The sequence below is a fragment of the Oxyura jamaicensis genome, chromosome 14, assembly GCF_011077185.1.
Source record: "Oxyura jamaicensis isolate SHBP4307 breed ruddy duck chromosome 14, BPBGC_Ojam_1.0, whole genome shotgun sequence".
NCBI classification, from domain to species: domain Eukaryota; kingdom Metazoa; phylum Chordata; class Aves; order Anseriformes; family Anatidae; genus Oxyura; species Oxyura jamaicensis.
Genome location: NC_048906.1, coordinates 11101848 through 11119664, shown reverse-complemented (window position 1 = coordinate 11119664; position 17817 = coordinate 11101848). Strand labels below are relative to the sequence as shown.

The following is a 17817-nucleotide window of genomic DNA, read 5'->3' as shown; positions in this document are numbered from 1 at the left end:
GGCAAGTGCAACAGAGCAAGAGGAACGATGTAGGGAACGGTGCTCCTCCAAGTCCCTGGAGCTCCCTACCAGGGGCACTTACACGGCACCTGCCGGGAGCTGAGCGAGGCAGGACTCCCGCAACTGTTGCCCAAGGTAGAGGGCAGGGAGAAGGACTTGGACTGCATCCTGGTACCTTTTATAGTTGGTTGCTTCCTACAAAAGAGACTGCAATATACACAGTAAACCACAGGTCAGGCTAGGAATGGGGGGAGGAGGAGGAGTGGGAGCTCAGTGAGCATTTACACCAAGGGGAACTTGGTCAGGGAACGAGGTATATGTTTTGAAAAGAGCATGGCAGCTTCTCAAATGGCTTATGGGGTTGACTTCATGGCTCTTAAGATGATCTTTAGCTCAGTTAGAAATTACGGATTTGATACTGAAGTTATCGGGTGAAAAAACCTAGTGCTTGCCATAGAGGAAGCTGGTGTAGGTTGGGCAGAAAAGCCATGGGCAGCAGCATGCAGGCTAACCAGCTCTGTTCAGTTTGTTTGTGCCCTTGATGAAAAAGCTGGTGACGGAGGTGTCTCCAGAAGAAGGTGGGAGGAAGGAGACTGGAAGCAATGAGCCTGTCCCCAGAAAGACCAGCAGCTGGCTTCGTGGCTCTGCCACGAGCTGCAGGGTGGTGCAGACCTGCTCTGCTGAGGCCCTTCCACAAACACGGCGCCTGGGTGCATGCTGGGTCCCAACAATGGGGTGTTCAGAGGGGTCGCAGCTACCAGGCTTTGTGTTGAGCACTGCCGGCGGCAGAGCATCACTGACCAGGTATAGCTTCAGGAAACCACTTCTTGTTCTCACCATTGAAACCATCACAGGATGAGAAGAATGGAATTGAAGTGGAGCTCGGTTATAAGATAAGGAAATGGGCTCATGTCCTAGTGAAACTGGGTTATTTTTAGAAAAATCAACTAGTGCAAAAACAAATGCCCTCCCAGAGCTTGGCATTTTGGAATTTTCCTCTTTTAATTTACAGATTTTGCTTATTCAGTAACGGCAATGCCATGGAAGTGTGTGGTAATGAATGGAGTGGTTTAGCTTGTCACAAGTATGAAATAAGTTCCATGCACATACGTCGCCTGCTTCCAACCGCTACCCTACACATCTTGGTGAACTGACAACCTTGCACCGCTCTGAAGAGTGCGACCAATTCAGTCAAACTGCATCTTACAGGACAAGTGCTTTGCACAAGCCGAAGGTAAGTACATCTAGCTTTTAGGTAAGCTCCTAACCCCCTCACTGCTAAGCACAGCTGTTTCTTGAGAACATAAGCAGAACAGTTTAATGAACTCACATGAGCAGATTTTCAAAGTCTACATGATGTTTGGCAAGGAAAACACAATTTACTGTATTTTTTTTGCCTGAAAACCTCCAGAGTTACAAGCACGAGCCTGGGCAAGGACTGTCACCATCAGCTCTCTTTCCCAAACAGGAGCCCCGTCCGTGTCTGTGGTGCCTGCTGCCCCAGTTACTCTTTGGAAATGTGGCTCCATACAGAATTGCCATGAATTTGCTCCTGTGACCAAACTGCACCATACCAATGCAATTTCATTCAGTAACCCTGGCATTCAAAATTAAACACATTAAAATAAAATAAAAACCATGATTAATGACAAGTGGTTTTTTGTAGGAAGACAAATGACAAAACAGAGAATTAGTCTGGCTAATTACAGCTCTGGCTACTGGCTGCAGGTAATGCAGGAGGAGGCAGAGCATGGCTCGGAGCATCACCTCCGCTGCGCCCAGTCAATGACACTTTACAAGAGCAGAGCAATTTTGCAGAGTGTTGCTATAACAACAGGCGATCACGATAGCTTTCATTAGAAAGCTTCATTTTCTTTAATGATGAACCTCCATTTGAAAAATAACGTAGAGTCACAGTGGTTAAACAGTTTCATCATATCAAGACACAGTTTTTTTCCAGAATGGATGGGAACAAAAGCACTGACGATTTTTACTGACTCTGCCTTTGCTGTGGAATGATTTTAGCCATTGCCGCGCAGAATCAATAAACAAGCTATCAGCTTAACTGCCACACAAAAACCGGGCACTGGAACACAACTTCAGCGTTGTCGCCGCATGGACGTTCATGGGAAAAGCAGCATTATACTAGAAGGTGCAATTTTTCTTTCTTTCTTTCTTCCTTTCCTCCCCCCCCCTCTCCCCCCCCTTTTTTTTTATTCTCCACAGCAGCAGTCCCAGCGGAAAGAGCGACTTTTGTTCAGAGCACAGTAGCGAAAGGCTGATAATGGCCTCTAATCTATCCGGCTTCAAACACATGTTCAGCCCTGCTGTGCTGCCTTTGATGTCATTTTAACTAGATTCCCCAATGCCACCTCTGAACTTGGAACATTCCTTCGTTCAATGTACTGTGCCAACTCAACCAGAGGAAGCAAATTCAAAGATAAGCACTTTAATTTTATCCCAACAAAACCTTATTCAATAGATGGGGGAAAAGCAAGGAAAACCAATACCATACTTTTGTTTTCCTTTTGTCAGGTAGCTTGCTTTGAGATATTTTCAATAGATAGAGAAATAATATATATATATATATATATACACGTTTTTTAGAGCACATCTCCTTTTAAAATAAAACTTTCCAAACTGTTTTTACTTGTTTCATCATGTGATTTTCTTTAGCACCAGAAAGTTCCGTGCTAAAAAGCGGTGGGGGAAACATGGGTATTTCTATCATTTATTTAGTGAGAGTGCAATGGATTTGCTATTCTGGCAATGTGGTGGCTTCCTCTCCTCTGCTCCCCAAACCCACCTGCAGGAGCCCCTGACAAGCACAGAGGGTCTGCTGCTGCCTGGCAGTCGGATGCTACTAACGAGCGCCTTCTTTGCTCCTCCGGAGAAAGCCTCCAAATCTAACCATTAAGCCTAACAAGTTGGAAAATCATCATTTGGGATCTTTTAAATTAAAAAGCTGTTAAACTCGTTTAAATATAGCAGAACTCAAAGTCATTCAGGATCACTGACCACAGGAAAGACAGGAAACAAATCAGCAGAAAAGTCAATATTTTCTACTGATTACTCTTATCAAAGCACCAATGGCACCGAGAGACCTTTCTCACATCAAGAAGCACGAAGGGAAATGGCCAGGCATTTTGGCCAAAGACCAGTCATCTGAGGAATAATATTTCCTCTGCATGATTTTGGGGAGCAGTAGCCACTATTCTAAACTCTGGGACACAGCCACCTGTGTTCTGGGTGCTCTGACTTGATTTGGGGCAGAAGGGACCCCCGGGCACCACGCCGAGCCTGGCTGAGCCACAACACCAGCGGCGGGGGCTTACCTAGTGCCCGGGAAGGCAAAGCTCATATCCAGCCGAGGGGAGTCAGGACACGCGATGAGACACAGTAAAAAGAGTATGAGGTGATGAGACCCAGTGAGAGGAGTATGGTTATTATTCATTTAGCTGGAGCACAACGCCGGACTAAGGGACACGACCTCTTGTTCACTGTCGTAAGCTCTTGCAGAAATAAAGAGAAGAACCATGCTGACCTAAGGCATTTCTGCACTGGATCTGGAACACCACGAGGCGATTTAATGTGTTTCAGCCTCTGCCTGGTGCCTTCGTACCTAGATCTGCTGCCCTGGTGGCCATGCACGCCAGCCAGGCTAGCGCTTGCTAGGAGCATGGCACCGGGTCCTCTCCAGACTGTGCCTCCACACGAAACAGCTAAAACAACACAGCTGCTGTTCCCGTTGTAAGAACAGTTTTCGGCAGAGGACCAAAGCTGGTTTGCCTACACAGGCAGAGGAATTTGTATGGCACAGGAAGACTGAAAAACAATCATCAGAGCCTAGGTATTTAAGAGCAATGTTTTTTAAGCTACTTAAAATGAAAACCCCTCCAACAACAGAGACTTATAATATATTCCTTACATAAATTCAACGCATTACAATATTTACTTGTGCTGGAAATGACATCCTGTTGAAAATTCGTCCTTAAGGTAAGCGTGCTTGTATTGGGTACCACAGAAATGACTTTTAAAAGCACATACGTGCGCTGGGCACTTTTGAAAATCCCCTCTGTCTGTTTGACCTAGCTCAGAGGGCCAGATGGCAAGAGTATCATACAGGCTTCTGCTAGTGGTTTTCCGTAGTTGGGCTGTGCATGAAGCCTGTGGGGAAATTACGCTTCCAAAACCTGTTTTGCCACGATCGGTAGAATATCAAAGCTTGGAAGGAAGCTGGTGACAAATGCAGTACATCAAAGAACAAGCAACTGCACAGTGTGTGGCACTTATTTGCCTTCTCCCCCAGCTTGAGCTGGCTACCAGTGGCAGACCATGCCTGACATCAAGCCGTGCTCTTTGTGCACTGGCACGCTTTCTTGAGGTTACTGTTTGAGGGTTGGGGCTCTCCTTAATCAGCCTGTGTCTGCATCCTCATTGCCCAGACAGTCTCCTCTGACATAGGGTCACAGAGGTTTCCACCTTGCAATCACAAACCATTCATGCACTGTCTTTGAGCGGAAGCTAGATTTCTTCATTACTGAGCTTGACTTGTGTATGTAAACATCATACATAGACAAAAACCTTGTTCATCACCAAAAGAGGCTTTTGTTGCCATTTTCTTTAGAGGAGGCCTAAATTCAAAGCACAAGCACCAAGACATGCAAGTCTTGTCAAGCAGCAGGAGTCCCTTCTCTGACGTCGTCTGGTTGTTCTTTATTTCTGCTGCCTTAAGCAGTTCTGCAAAAATTCCTTTGAAAGTCAGGAGGCAGATACGTTCAGCAATACCATGTAAAACTGTAACAAAATTTGGTAATGAAGAGCAAGTATTGAATGCAGACAGAGTTTTTGTAAGCCAAAGGTAAAGGCTGTATGTACAGAATCCTAATTTGGGGATGAATCTGCATGAGTTTGAGATGCACAAAAAGAAAGATCACAGGTATACTCCCATGATTTTGAGACTTACTTAAAAGGAACTACTGAGATTGGGCTAGTTATTAGCAGAAGGCAGTACATGTATTGGCAATAATTAAAGTCCTAGGAGCAGCCTATGGTGGGCACAAAAAAGATAAAATGCCTAAAGGAAAAAGGAGCTAAGAATAAAGAAGGCACAAGATAGTCAAACAAAAATAATTCTGCCTGAGAAAGAAAGACATTATGGCTACTGAAATAAAAATTAGGGGGCTGAGGAACTTGGGTGTAAATGATCACAACTTCTAGCAGGTATAGCTATTAGTGCAACCCCATGAGCCCAATGGACCAGTGGAAAAGGAATCGCTAAAAGCTTATTAATTTTTTAGAGTTCTTACATCTGTTTCTTCTGATACCAGAGTTATACGACACCTGCTAGCTTCAGAATAGCCTCTGTATCACCTGATGAGTCTGAAGAATTACAGAAGTATGTGACAAGGCAGCTGGATTTGTATTACGCTGACCCCTTAAATTAGCAGTCCTCTACAGTTTTCTGTAGTACCTCCTGTGGTACTTCGACCAAGGTCTGCATCTGCCATTTTGCAACATGGGTGTGGTGCGAGGAGCTACTGCCAGTGCGCAGAGTGGACTCGAGAACTGCTCCTAAACATCTCCATGCCTCCAGAGACAGCAGCAAGCCTGCTTCTGGCTTGCTTAGAGCCACCGCAGCAGATACAGAAGTCTCCTTATCCACCAGGGCTTTCAGGGGTTGCGAGAGTAACTTCCCTCATTTGGCATCTCAGCGCTGACTCACCAAGATGCCAGCTGGGGAGTGCTCAGGTTTGGTTAAGAGACACAGGGGAGCTGGGGAACCTCCAAGGCTGAGACACTGAACAGGGGAGAGAAATGTCAATCCGAAGAGCCCCACGGCAGGAATCCCGTCTGTCTGAAATGCTCCTTGGACTGCATCTCCCTGGGGGCTGGCTTCCCGAATGTTAGAGCTGTCACTGCTGCAGGCAGCCTGCTGTTCCACCTCACACCTGCTGGATCCCTCATGCTGCTCTTTGAGGGATTCGTCGCAGATTCACCGGCTCACTGGATGAACCAAAGGCAGGTGGGGAACTGTTGTGTTTTGGTGGGCACCCATTGATGACATCTATGACACAGGCTGGAAAGTTTCTTGGACAAGGTATGACAGTCTCTGACACTCACAGTGAGACTAAAAAAGCCTCCTGGAGGACTCTGTGTTTACAGCACTGCCGTTAATAAAATGGTCTCCTAATTCTGTAAAACTGTCATCTTTTGCTTAAAGAATCAAAGGGTTTCTGCTCTACAGAAAGACACATTTGAACTACTAAAAAGCAGACCAAACACTGAATACTTTCCCCCAAATCCTTTTCTTCATCACAGAGAAGCAGCAACAACAAAGTCTCAGCCCATTTTTAGTTCCTTTGCAGATCATCTTTAAGGAAGGTATCTAACAGGTGAGATGCACTGCTCTGTCATGAGGGTAGTAACTAGAAAAAGCAAAAAAAAAAGATTTGGAGGGAGCTTATCAGTGTAAGTTGCATAAAAGTGCAGTGGTCACCAGACCTAACCTAGAACTGGTGGTTATTATGTGGTGGTAGCTTCCACTTCAGCATAAGAATATTCTGAATTTACAGAGGCAATTCTTTCACTGACAATTGTCCAGTCAGGAGATAGGCTAGTATCCACCGCGCGTTTTGTGATGTTTATTAAGAGAAACCTACTGAAGGGATGGAGTGTCAAACAGTGACTCTAGAAAAGTTGTCAGCCAAAATCTCTGCGTCATCCCGAGAATCAGCAGAAAGTGCAAACCTGATCCCCTTTTAGGGAATCAGAAGTCTGGCTATAGAGTACTGTCATTAGCAGTGCACAGATGAATGGCCTCACACTTTGAACTCCAGTTTTGTGATGAATCTCTTAGGCTAACTTATAGTTGTTGGCTCCCCAGAGACACAACTAACAGGACTTTCATGTATTTGTGTTACAGATTTCAAAATTTTGGCAATTTCTTCACAAAGGGGAATGGCAGATGCTGCTTTATTCCTGAAGCATATGGCAAGTGCATTGTCCTCACTCTCTACATCACTAGACTTTTGCAGGTAGATAATGTAATACAGATGGCCTGGATTCCTAGGTACCTTTATGAAGTTTTGTTTTATGTGTCTGGCAGTGAGATGACAACACTGTAGCTCCCTGGAAGGCCTAGTTCTGCAAATAAGAAATGGCCTCAATCCTGGGCAAAGAGTACTTTTGGTTGGGAAGGACCTCTGGAGGTCTTTGGTCAACCCTGCACACAAAGCAGGGCCAACCTTAAAGTCCAAACCACGCGGAGTTGTGCTGGCAACACCCTTCCAATGACCCCACAACGTCAACACAGGTAGACACAGATACACCTCTGAGATGCCACCACTGATATTTTTGAAGCTCAGTGCTGTGCCAACTACACACTATTGTCCTGTGACAGCAGTTTGAATCCAAAGTACTTCAAGGCACAGTGAACAGTTTCAATGTGAAAACTGTGGGCTTCTTCTTTATTTTTATTTTAATTGCTGAGCAATCTAATAATTAGCTATAAAGTTGGATGCTATAGAGAGAACACGCCCTTAGGGCTGCATAAGTGAGTGTAATTCAGCTTGTCCTCACCAGCATGTCTGTCAAGAATGAATGAACCAAATGAATGGGCAAGTCAGATGTTGTCACTGTAGCACAACCAGGGTGAGTTGAAAGATCAACTCATTTGCACATTCTGAGCTTATGCTGTTGCACATGGTTTTGAATATGTAGAAAACCCAAAAGTTGGATGATCTATTTAAATGATCACTCGAGAAAATTCCTAAGGGTGCATGCATTTCCACACATAGAGCTGACACAGAAGGCAGACTTTGCCCAGTAAGACGTCTCCACCGGGGAAAGCATACCCTGAATTCTTATTTGGTTAGTTTCTTAGTTTCTCTTAGTTTCTTCAGTGCTAAAAGCAGTGATGCATTGGCTTGGCTTACATTAAAACATAGCAGCAGGCATCTGCTAAACCTGCAGCAGAGGGAGGAGGCTCCCATAGGTACACAGGGCCTAACCATGATGTGGAGACTCCTCAGTTTCGGTTTTTAAACAGTTCTGAACCACTAAAGTCACACAGGGATCATTTCAGTTGAGAAACGATCACACAAGAACATCTGATTAGATGAACCAGCCAAGAACAAACGTACCAGTCTTTACTCTCTTGCTGTGATATATATGCACAGGCAGAGAGCTTCCAAACCTGTGGTAACAAACCAGCGGGTGGCAAAGCACAGCCTGGCTGGAATGATGATGTAAAAGATCCTACCTGACCTTCAAGACCCATTCTGCTGCCTCAGCACATGCATGCAGCACACCCAGCTCATCCAGCACAGTCCACGCTGGCACGTGCTTGCAGAAGGATGGCAGCTCTGCAGGACCCTCTGCCATCTCTGGCTGAACAGTGTCCCAGATGCTGGTGTTCTTGAGTAAACCTTCAGTGGCACCTTATAGCCCAGCTCCAGAGACGAAGTAAAATATTTTGTCTTCCAAAGCTTCTCAATCTACTTACTCTTTCTACTACATTTACTCAAAGAAAGAATCTGATATTTCCTTGAAGTTGCTATTACAATGTGCTTTGAAGGAAAAGCTGTTTCCAGAGAGGCCCAAGGCACAGAGCAACTAAGGCAGCACTGGAATTCTGCAGTGAGGAACATGGATGTAAGCTCAAGTCCCCCCAGTTGTAGGTACTATCCTAATCCAACTCTTCCTGGTGATTCATTATACAAAAAGAGGAAAATTGAACACAGAGATACAACTACAGTTGAGTTCTGCCTTAGCTTTGGATAAGTCTGAGGAGCTTCCTGAGCTGTATTCCAGCAAAACAATTACTAGAACTCGTCATGCAGCCTTTTTTTCAGTAATCAGCCACCCAAATACTGTGGTTTGCAGGAACAAGTGGAAACTTTGAAGAGATAAAAGACATGAAAAAGAGCAGTGGTACAAGTCTTGATGGGGTTGTCATCTGATTCATCCTGACGAGGAGGAACCCAAAGATGAAGAGGAATCCAAAGAGAGCTCATGTCTATTTGCACTTGGCAAGCAACACTGCCGGAACTCCTACATTATTTATTTTAGTTCACTCAAATCATTTGATGTCACAAATATTCCCAAGAATGGTGAGGCTGCGTTGCCTGCACAGTGACAAAACAACTCAGCTTGACAAGAAAACCAGAATGATCATGACCTTGCTGAAGTCAGATATTCTGCCTAATACCACCTGTTGCAATGTCACCCTCAGTCTAACACAAAATCAGCACCTTCACTGAAGAAACAAACACTGTTCTCCCATTTATTGCCACAACAGATTAAGGTTACTTACACGCTGCTGTCTGTCAGTGACATTGTGTCTGCATCACTGGACATGCTCTGCTGCTCGCTGTCGTTGGCACTGGTGGCTGGGGCCAGAGCATATCCCGTGTTGACATAGTAAGGGTTAACAGGCTCTCTCCATGACCCATGCCTGGAAGAAAAATGAAAATGTCAAATTAAAAGGACACAATCTTGACCCTACTCCACTGGGTTCTCTGCATCACTGGGCAGAAGGACTCTGTCTTTGAGCCCCAGCATCGGTGACACACTACAGAATAAGCTGTGTTCATATTAAGTTGTACTGATAAAACCATGATTTGTCAAGACCAGTGATTTGACTGGAAGCAAAAGGGAATTCATAAAGATGATATTGTCAGAGTTGAAGAGAGGGAACAAGACTATTACAGCAGAAGTCCAGTTCACATTAGGATTTATTATTTCAACTCGTTAACTGCTTAGCAAGGACACTTTATGAGCACTGCAGAACATGTAAAAGCAGTATCTAGATTATCAGACAGTATCTTTCTTAGTAAAGGCAGGCTTCTTTCTAATCTCCCAACAGTGAACACAGCCCACCGATTCTATGCTTGCTTTTACATCCCACCTTACTTCCCTCCAACATGTTTGCCAAGGTAGGGAGCTAAGTAAGAAATGGCAGTTGCTTACAATGCTGAACCTGAAGCTGACTTCAGATGTCACACTCGGGTACATCAAACACTTGCAAATTCCCCCAGCAAGGACCTGCTTTTCCAGTGGACAATCTGTCCATGAATCTACAGAGGCTACTTTGCACACGATCCCACGTGCCTTGTCCTACAGACAGTTATTCAAGATGCAATCTCTAGTACACATCCAACTCCAGTGCACCTCAGATCAGTCACGCCACACAAGCATCTTGTCACTGCAAGTTGTTTAGAAATCCACCAGAAAGAGGATCAAGCTGAGATGTTCACACCAGCACAGCAACAAGCATCATTTAATCCCTCACTCTCCCTGCCTACCCCTCTGCATGAAGAGCAGACAGACATCACTTTATGAATTCCTGGGTTTTCCAAGCTCTGTTACCAGCTCTGAAAATCACAGTGACGTTTTATTTCAGAATACCAAGTTCATCTGCGTAATCTTTTGTTTAGTGACTCAGCAACAGGCACCTAGTTCATGTGGCTCAGAATGGACCTTGAGCAAACCCTGCCAAGGAGGACATATCACACAACTTTCATTTCCCAGTTCTTTCGTGAAAAGCCTTTATGCAGTGGTCAAAGTCCTACAGGCAACAAGAAACAGGCCCTGCCCTGATGAGTTTACCTTTAGATAAGACCAAACAAAAACAAAAAATCCACCACCACCACACCATACGAAAAACAGATGGATGGAGTGAAGGTGAGGAAGACACCAGCAAGGAAAAAAGTAGGCAGTTTTGGTGTATTTTTACAAAGTATGAACACAGGACAACCCTCACCTTGATAGCGCCTGCTGGTCTTATCACACCCGCCACAACATGACATGAACAGCAGACAACTCATTCAAAGTAGAGGTTTTCAAAATGACTTATTGATTCTATGGAATTTGGGATACAAGGATGGAAGTACTACCAAAGTATTTTAAAAGTGAGTTAGACGGGGTTACAGCCTTTGGCCAGCACACGGCTCGCACAGCTCCTGCTCACCCTGCCCTTCTGCTCCTGGAAACAGAACCAAACAATTTTCCTTGTAACACAAGGGGTCACGGACGCCACCATGTTCACAGGTCACTAAGAAAAAACGTATTGTTTTAGGCCCATTATGTGGTCAGTTAGAAGCTATTACCCTCCTGTTCTCACAGAGAGAAAACTATTATTTTGCTTGCCACAGAACAACAAAAACTCCAAGCTATTTCCCTGTGGATGATGGAGCTCAGCATAGCTGCAGAGTAGCGTAAAGAACATCTAAAATGGAGTCACCTGAGGTTTTCCACTACTGTTTGAGGCACAGGTGAGGTTTTGCACTCTGGTGTAGAACCGTGTCAGTTGGGTACGAACACTAACCTTGGGATGGCCAGTCACATCGTGGACGTGTCTGAGCACACAAACTTTTTTAAAATGTGCACTGAGGCAGCCTTATTTCTAACTTCCATCAGATTTCCAAGCAGATTTCCAGGGCAAATATTTAAGACGGGAAATAATTTGAACAAGTTCACCCCAAAAAGCAAAGCATAATAAGTGGAAACCTTACCACCACCCATTCACCAGTCCTCCCCTTACATAACGGGCAGTTCTGAAAATTAAATGAACACTGTGCTGTGTAACCCTCCTGTCAAATCTGATATGACAGTTGCGTGATGGAGGCAGATAAAACCTCTTAAATTGAGCTGAGAATGACGGATAGGTCAGGCCTTCCCTGCGGGCAAAGAGAAGGAAGCTTTTTGGATAACCCAATTAAAATATAACACCAACTTCTAGTGGACATTTTGCCAGGCCTCTCTGGAAGTGGCATGGATTATTCTAGCACTGTGTTAAGAAAGCAATACGATATACAAAACAAAAAGCACACATCAATCAATTTCTCCTTTGTATCCACTGATCACTTCAAAGGGACAGAAAACACCTCCAATCTCCCCAGATTAGCCCTGCTGATACAGCAATGCTTTCTGCTGGGATATCAGTGGTACACAAACCCCGTGTTTTGTTTTTTTTTTAATTGCTGTAACCCATACCTTCCCTTTTGGGAAGTGGCAAAATGGGAATCCACAGCATTCAGCATACTCTGCGTGGGAACAGACTTCTGTTCCTGCTTTCTGGAGCTTTTCTGGTGCTTCTACACAGTGGAAGCTGCAATGCTTCCTAGCCCTCCCATGTCAGCCCCGGCCCCGCGCACAGACACAGCTGCTTTCTTCCAAGCCGCACGCCCTTAAGTGCTTCCCTCTCGCAGAGGCCAGTGCAGGTGCTGGGCTGCAGGGAGGGCAGAGGAGGCCCTCCGCCGAGCCCTGCAGGAGCAGTGCTTTGTGCTGCGGTGGGAGGCACACCTGGGAGGCACACCGGGTCCCTGCTGAGCTCCTGCGGCCGAAACCCAGCGCCCTGCCCGTGCCTGGGGGTCCCTCGCCCCGGGAGCAGCTGGGACGTACAGGCTGTCCTGCAGCGCCCACCGGGGCCGTGGGCTTTCCACTGAGAACGCAGGAAAGAGTTTGGTCACAACTGTTGTATTTAGCTAAAATTACACACTTAAGCGTGTATACAACAGGGATTACTTCCATGTTAGCTCTGCCTCTAATACATCAATGCAAATGTAAACTTTCAGTAAGCATAAGTACATGGAAAGGGTATAGGATTTCAAAGCAATCATAACAGGTTACATTACTTTTGACGAATCCATCTGTATTCAATCCTTCTCTTAATGTTCCCTCTCCCTGACAACTCTCTTCAGCTGGCTCGTATCACCATTTGAATGTTTTGCGCTGTGCCTCTGAAGATCGCTTTCAACGTCTATTAGCAGGAAAACATTAAAGGAACATGGAGTCTAACAAAAAACCGGTCACTTCTGATCTGGGAGGGGAAGCTGCTTTAAAAGGGATACAGACACACTCAGAGCGATTTGAAATGTCAGCTAAAAACTTCACATACCGAGCTCTATGTGCTGATAAGGGCAATAAAAGGAAAGGTGAGCATTTAGTTAGACTTCAAAAAGATTCCTGCAGACTTCCGGAATTCACTTTAGACCAAAAATTCAATTATTTTTTTTTAGAAATTAACATGTAATGTTTCACACACTGCAGAAATAAAGCACTTCTCTTCTGCAGCTCTCAGTTGTTCAGCCCTCAGAGAAACCACATACGGAACAATCCTAATGAAGACCACAGTGACCCACGTAAGTCAGCTCGACCAGCCGCCTCTTCTTTTCATACAGCTCTCCACTGATCATTAATTTCATTAACGCTGACAGGGGCCAGAACAGTTTCAGAAAACCAGTAAGCATCTCCTTAAGGTCTCATTCTACCTGTTCAGAGTTTATTTGCATATTCTCTTGGCTGTACACCTTTACCTAATAGAATCACAGAATGGCTTGGGTGAGAAGGGACCTCTAAAGATCATCCAGTCCACCCCCCACCATGGGCAGGGACATCCCACACTAGACCAGGTTGCTCAAAGCCCCTGACTGTGAACACTTCCAAGCACTCAAACCAAGACCAGCACACAGAATTTCGAACGTGAGCACCATCAGATCTTGGAGCTTCGATGTAAGTGAGAAGCGAGGCAAGGGCAGGAAGACTGAAGAGGCAGATTACCTGCAGTTCTCCATGCATCGTGAGTCTCTGTGGACATCGTTTCCCTCCCAGCTTTGGTGTCCCAGTCTCCTTTACACAATTCCAAGTTCACAGCTATTTCAATTTAAATCAAAGATGCAAAGTGCCCATTTTTTTTGCCAAACACGCTTCTCTTTGCTCTGTTTGAAAACTGTAGGTCCGGCATGTTCTGGGTAAGAACTGCATCACCTTCAGCATCCACAGTGGGAGAAAGATCCAAACATCCTGTTTGCAAAGCCAAATACCCACGACACAGTTCTCAACAACGATATTCTTAATCCCATGCCATATTCTGAACCTTTGGTCCTCAAAGGTTGGGTGAGCTCTTTTTTCAACATCCCATTTTCTAGATGTCTTGAGCAATGAGGCAGCTGATGATCATCCAAACTTCATGAGTTGCCTTGGAAATCTCTGAGCTGCAAGAGAGGTGGGGATGGGGCTGTGTTCCAGGCAAGGACATCCCAAAAGCCATGCTCTGCAGATCTCTCCTTCTGTCAACATTTCCCATGTCCATTAAAAAAGTGACATACTTTCCTCCAAGAAAAAAAAAAAGCTTTCAAATTGACCACTTGTTGAGTCTGTGACTGGCGAGAAATAGTCAAACAGAGCTCTCCTACCTCCTTTATTTACACCTACCAGCAAGTGGGCAACTGTCACATCCTTCATGCAATACTGCATTTTGTTATCACAGCCAGTCAATCAAATTAAAAGGTGCACCGTTAGCTTATGATGTATGAGCTGAAGCATATTTAAATAGCAGGTGCTGACAACAATGACCGAGTGGCAGGGTTGCCCTTAAAACAAGAGATGTGAATGGTATCTAGAGAGAAGTCTGATTTAATTGCATTACTCTACCAACTCAAGAGAAAAGTCTCAGTTTCCAATCCATCTACCACAACCAAGGGTTGCACTGTACTGGGTATACAACTGTCGGAAATGCCCCAAAGCATCCACAGCGTTCTCCAGTAGACCATCACTGGTGTGTTTTGGAGCTAAGAATGAAACGTCTATGAAGATGCAACACTAAAATCTTTACTCTTGACGGGATTTAACCAGCACTAAAGACACAAAGTCTAGTCAGGAGGTTAAAACTGGGGATTTAGCTGATAATTTCATTGCAAATCCTCAGGGTTCCTCCACTCAAAACTCTTCCCAGTTACCATAGGCAGTCAGATACTGCTGTGCATCTGAACTTCGTCATTGCCAATGTCAAGCTAATCACATGTGTTCTAAGCAAGGGCAGCTTCTTCAAAGATGGCATCAATTCTGGACATGTTAATCTGTTCTTTGAGGTATCCAGATGGCTCTCACCAAGAAAGTTCACTTCTAGCTCTGCAGCCTGCGAGCGCAGCAGCCCGAGCACTCTGTAGAGCATTACAAAGAAACCAGATCAAAGTTCTGTCTTATACAAAAAAAAAAAAAAAAAGAAATCTGAAGTTTGAAAAGCAACAGCAGCCTGTCACTTGTAGGCTTAAAGATGACTTCTGCATGCTCCACCTATCAGGGAATTTATGATTACAGTCTGGCTTTTAAAAGCTGATTAAAAAAAAAAAAAAGATGGTCTTTAACGCTCCTTGCCTTTGCAAATCTGTATCTTCTTCCATGGTTACTCATCCTCCCACGCCAGAGGAAAAAGGGAAATAAATAAAAACTTAACTAAAAGTACAGATAAGGGCTCTTCGCCTCTTTATTTCTAAGGCATTCGATTCCATTGTAGGAGTACACTGAGATTATTTTATGGGTAGCTTCAATAATTATTGCTAAGCATTAAAGCACAACTACAAAACCTAAACCCAAGATCTAACAATCTAGGTTTCCAGTTTATGTAACTCCTTTGCATCTACCAAGGACATAATGCTTCTCAAGGCTAAGGTACAGAAGATGCATCCATTGGAATCAGTAATTTAGATCACAGGATACAGCAGGGTGGGCGAGAAAAACGATTTAGATTTTGTGAGAATCTAGGAAGGAGGCTGAAATAAAGGAAATCATTTGTTTGCTTAGTAGGCAAATAAAGACTAAATGGGCTAAGTATTTTGGCTGTACTGCCCCACCACCAACCTAACCTTCTTAAGAAAGGATTGCAGACAAGATGGTACAACTACAGTGTTCCACGGAAACTGAAGAACAAGTCCCTTGAGATTTCACCTGACCATGCTTCTACAGTGTCAGCTCTCCCAGCTCCTTCCTGACAGAGGCAAGCTTATGTACATTCTCACTTACCCCGATGTGATTATGTATTTCATCCACTAGTTATCCACAGTAAAACTGTTTTTGCCACACAATAAAGTCAAATCCTTCCTAAAATCAACACAAATCTTCCCTACAATAAGACCAAAAAGCTCTTTTACTTAATAGCACAATGCACAAGAAATTAATTAAAACAAAAGAAAAAATATGGACACCACCATGTCTCACATCAATTAACAGGCTGCTTGGATCGTATTCCTGAAATAAAGTAAAAGTAGCAGAACATTTTGTTCTGTATCTAGCAATAACAGGTATCCGCTCAGACTCACTGCAACATATTACTCTGAATTTACATCATAACGTAGCTTTTAAAGAAAATTATGAGATTATTAGTATCAATTCTTTTCCATTATGAAAGGTTGACATTAAATAGGGAAATTCTCTATAAAGTACACAGGATTTTTGCCTGCGTTGTGATTTGAAAAGGGCCTTACTTACTTGGAGCAGCCTGATTCCATCAGTCATTCAAAAGGCTCCATAGTGACCTGAGAAGCTACTAAAACCAGGGCACAACCAGGTTTCCCGTGTGCATTCTGGACACCCAGGGCACGTTGCTCCCACTCATAAGCCACACTCGCCTCTATCCATTGCATGTTGGACAATATGCCATAAGAGAATTCATATTTTTAGTATTTTATTGGAAAGGAAAGAATCCAGCTTACGCAAGGATGTGGTGAACATCAACACATGTTGCCAGAAAAAGTTGTCTTAATAACTAAGTTTGTGACTGACATTAAACTGCATCCTGAAGGCAGTGAGCAGAACTTGAAGCTGAGGAACAAACCCTCCTGACACCCCCAGAACACAGAGGGCTGCCCAGGATGACAGGCGCGAGGGGAAACATCGGGACAGAAGCACCAGAGCACTTTGAGGTCACATTTTGCATTAAAATAAATACAAGGGTTTTCAAATCCCAGGGCCTTGCAGTGTGCACAGGAGCTTGGGATCCCATCAGGGGAGGGATGCTGGGCAGGAATCTGCTCTCCCAATGTGCTCCAGCTGCCCAAGAGCCTGGGTGGGCACCAGCCCAAAGGGGGAAAAAAAATAAAAAAATAAAAAAATGAGTGGGGGTGAGGGCATGCTCTGACCATGCAAATGTGCTCCCCAGGGGCCACGGGGCTTGCTAACTTGGACATGTGCATGCAGGATGATAAGGCAGCCTCCTTTCCACCTGCTTAAACTGAGAACTGGGGAAAAATTTGGCCCCAGGTTGATAGGCAAGCCAGTTAGCAAGCAGAATTGACTTCTCAGCATGAAATTGCATCTATGGGTACTATGGCCAGTGATGTGCATGTGCTTAAGTGGGTGAACAAAGAGTGGCCATTTCAGACAGCACAGAGCAGCACCAGCTCCCAACTTTCCACTTCCCCAGGTGATTTTCCCAGGTATTTGGGTAAATCAGGGCAGGCAGGGAGGAGAAGCCATCTGCCCTGAGTTATGGGGTGCCCTGTGTAGGATCCCATGCCTTCACCCCATGGTTGTTTTTCCCTGAGCACGCAGGCAGCTGGGGGATGTACAGGGGTGATACAGGAAACTTTTCTTCCCAGAAGGGGCAATACAGTGATCGAGTTGCAGATGTAAAAATACCAGTGAATCTGCCAACCATTCAAAGCCCTCCACACCATGCCAAGCAAACAACCATCCATCCCTTCTTCCCAGCCTGGCTGCAGCTGAGGATGCTTCCTTGGCAGATGAAACACGCAGCCAAAAGCATCTCCCGGATTTCCAGACACCCACACAGTGCAGCTCCACCCCAGAGCATCCCCCTCGCCTGCTCTGCGAGCTCAGCAAGGGCCTTCGTGAAGCAAATTACTTCCAAATGCCTGCCTCTGAGGCGCGGGGAAACGAAGAAACACAGGTTTATACCTGGCTCTGCTCGTAACCTAGAGAAGGCAGCAACTCCACTTTAAAACACCACTGCCTGCAAACTATCAAATTAATCCTGGGATTTCAACAGCTTTTCTTCATTATTTTTCATCTCAACCA

The 17817-nt window shown here is 44.8% G+C and overlaps 1 protein-coding gene across 3 annotated transcripts in view; it reads right to left on the bottom strand.

Moving 5' to 3' along the window:
• Nucleotides 1–17817, bottom strand: part of AXIN1 (axin 1) — a 78678-nt gene that overhangs the window by 29546 nt on the left and 31315 nt on the right. For all 3 annotated transcript variants that reach the window (XM_035339849.1, XM_035339848.1, XM_035339846.1), the window contains exon 2: nt 9317–9457. In XM_035339849.1, the coding sequence (XP_035195740.1) occupies nt 9317–9457 (141 nt within the window). The remainder of the gene's footprint in view (nt 1–9316; nt 9458–17817) is intronic.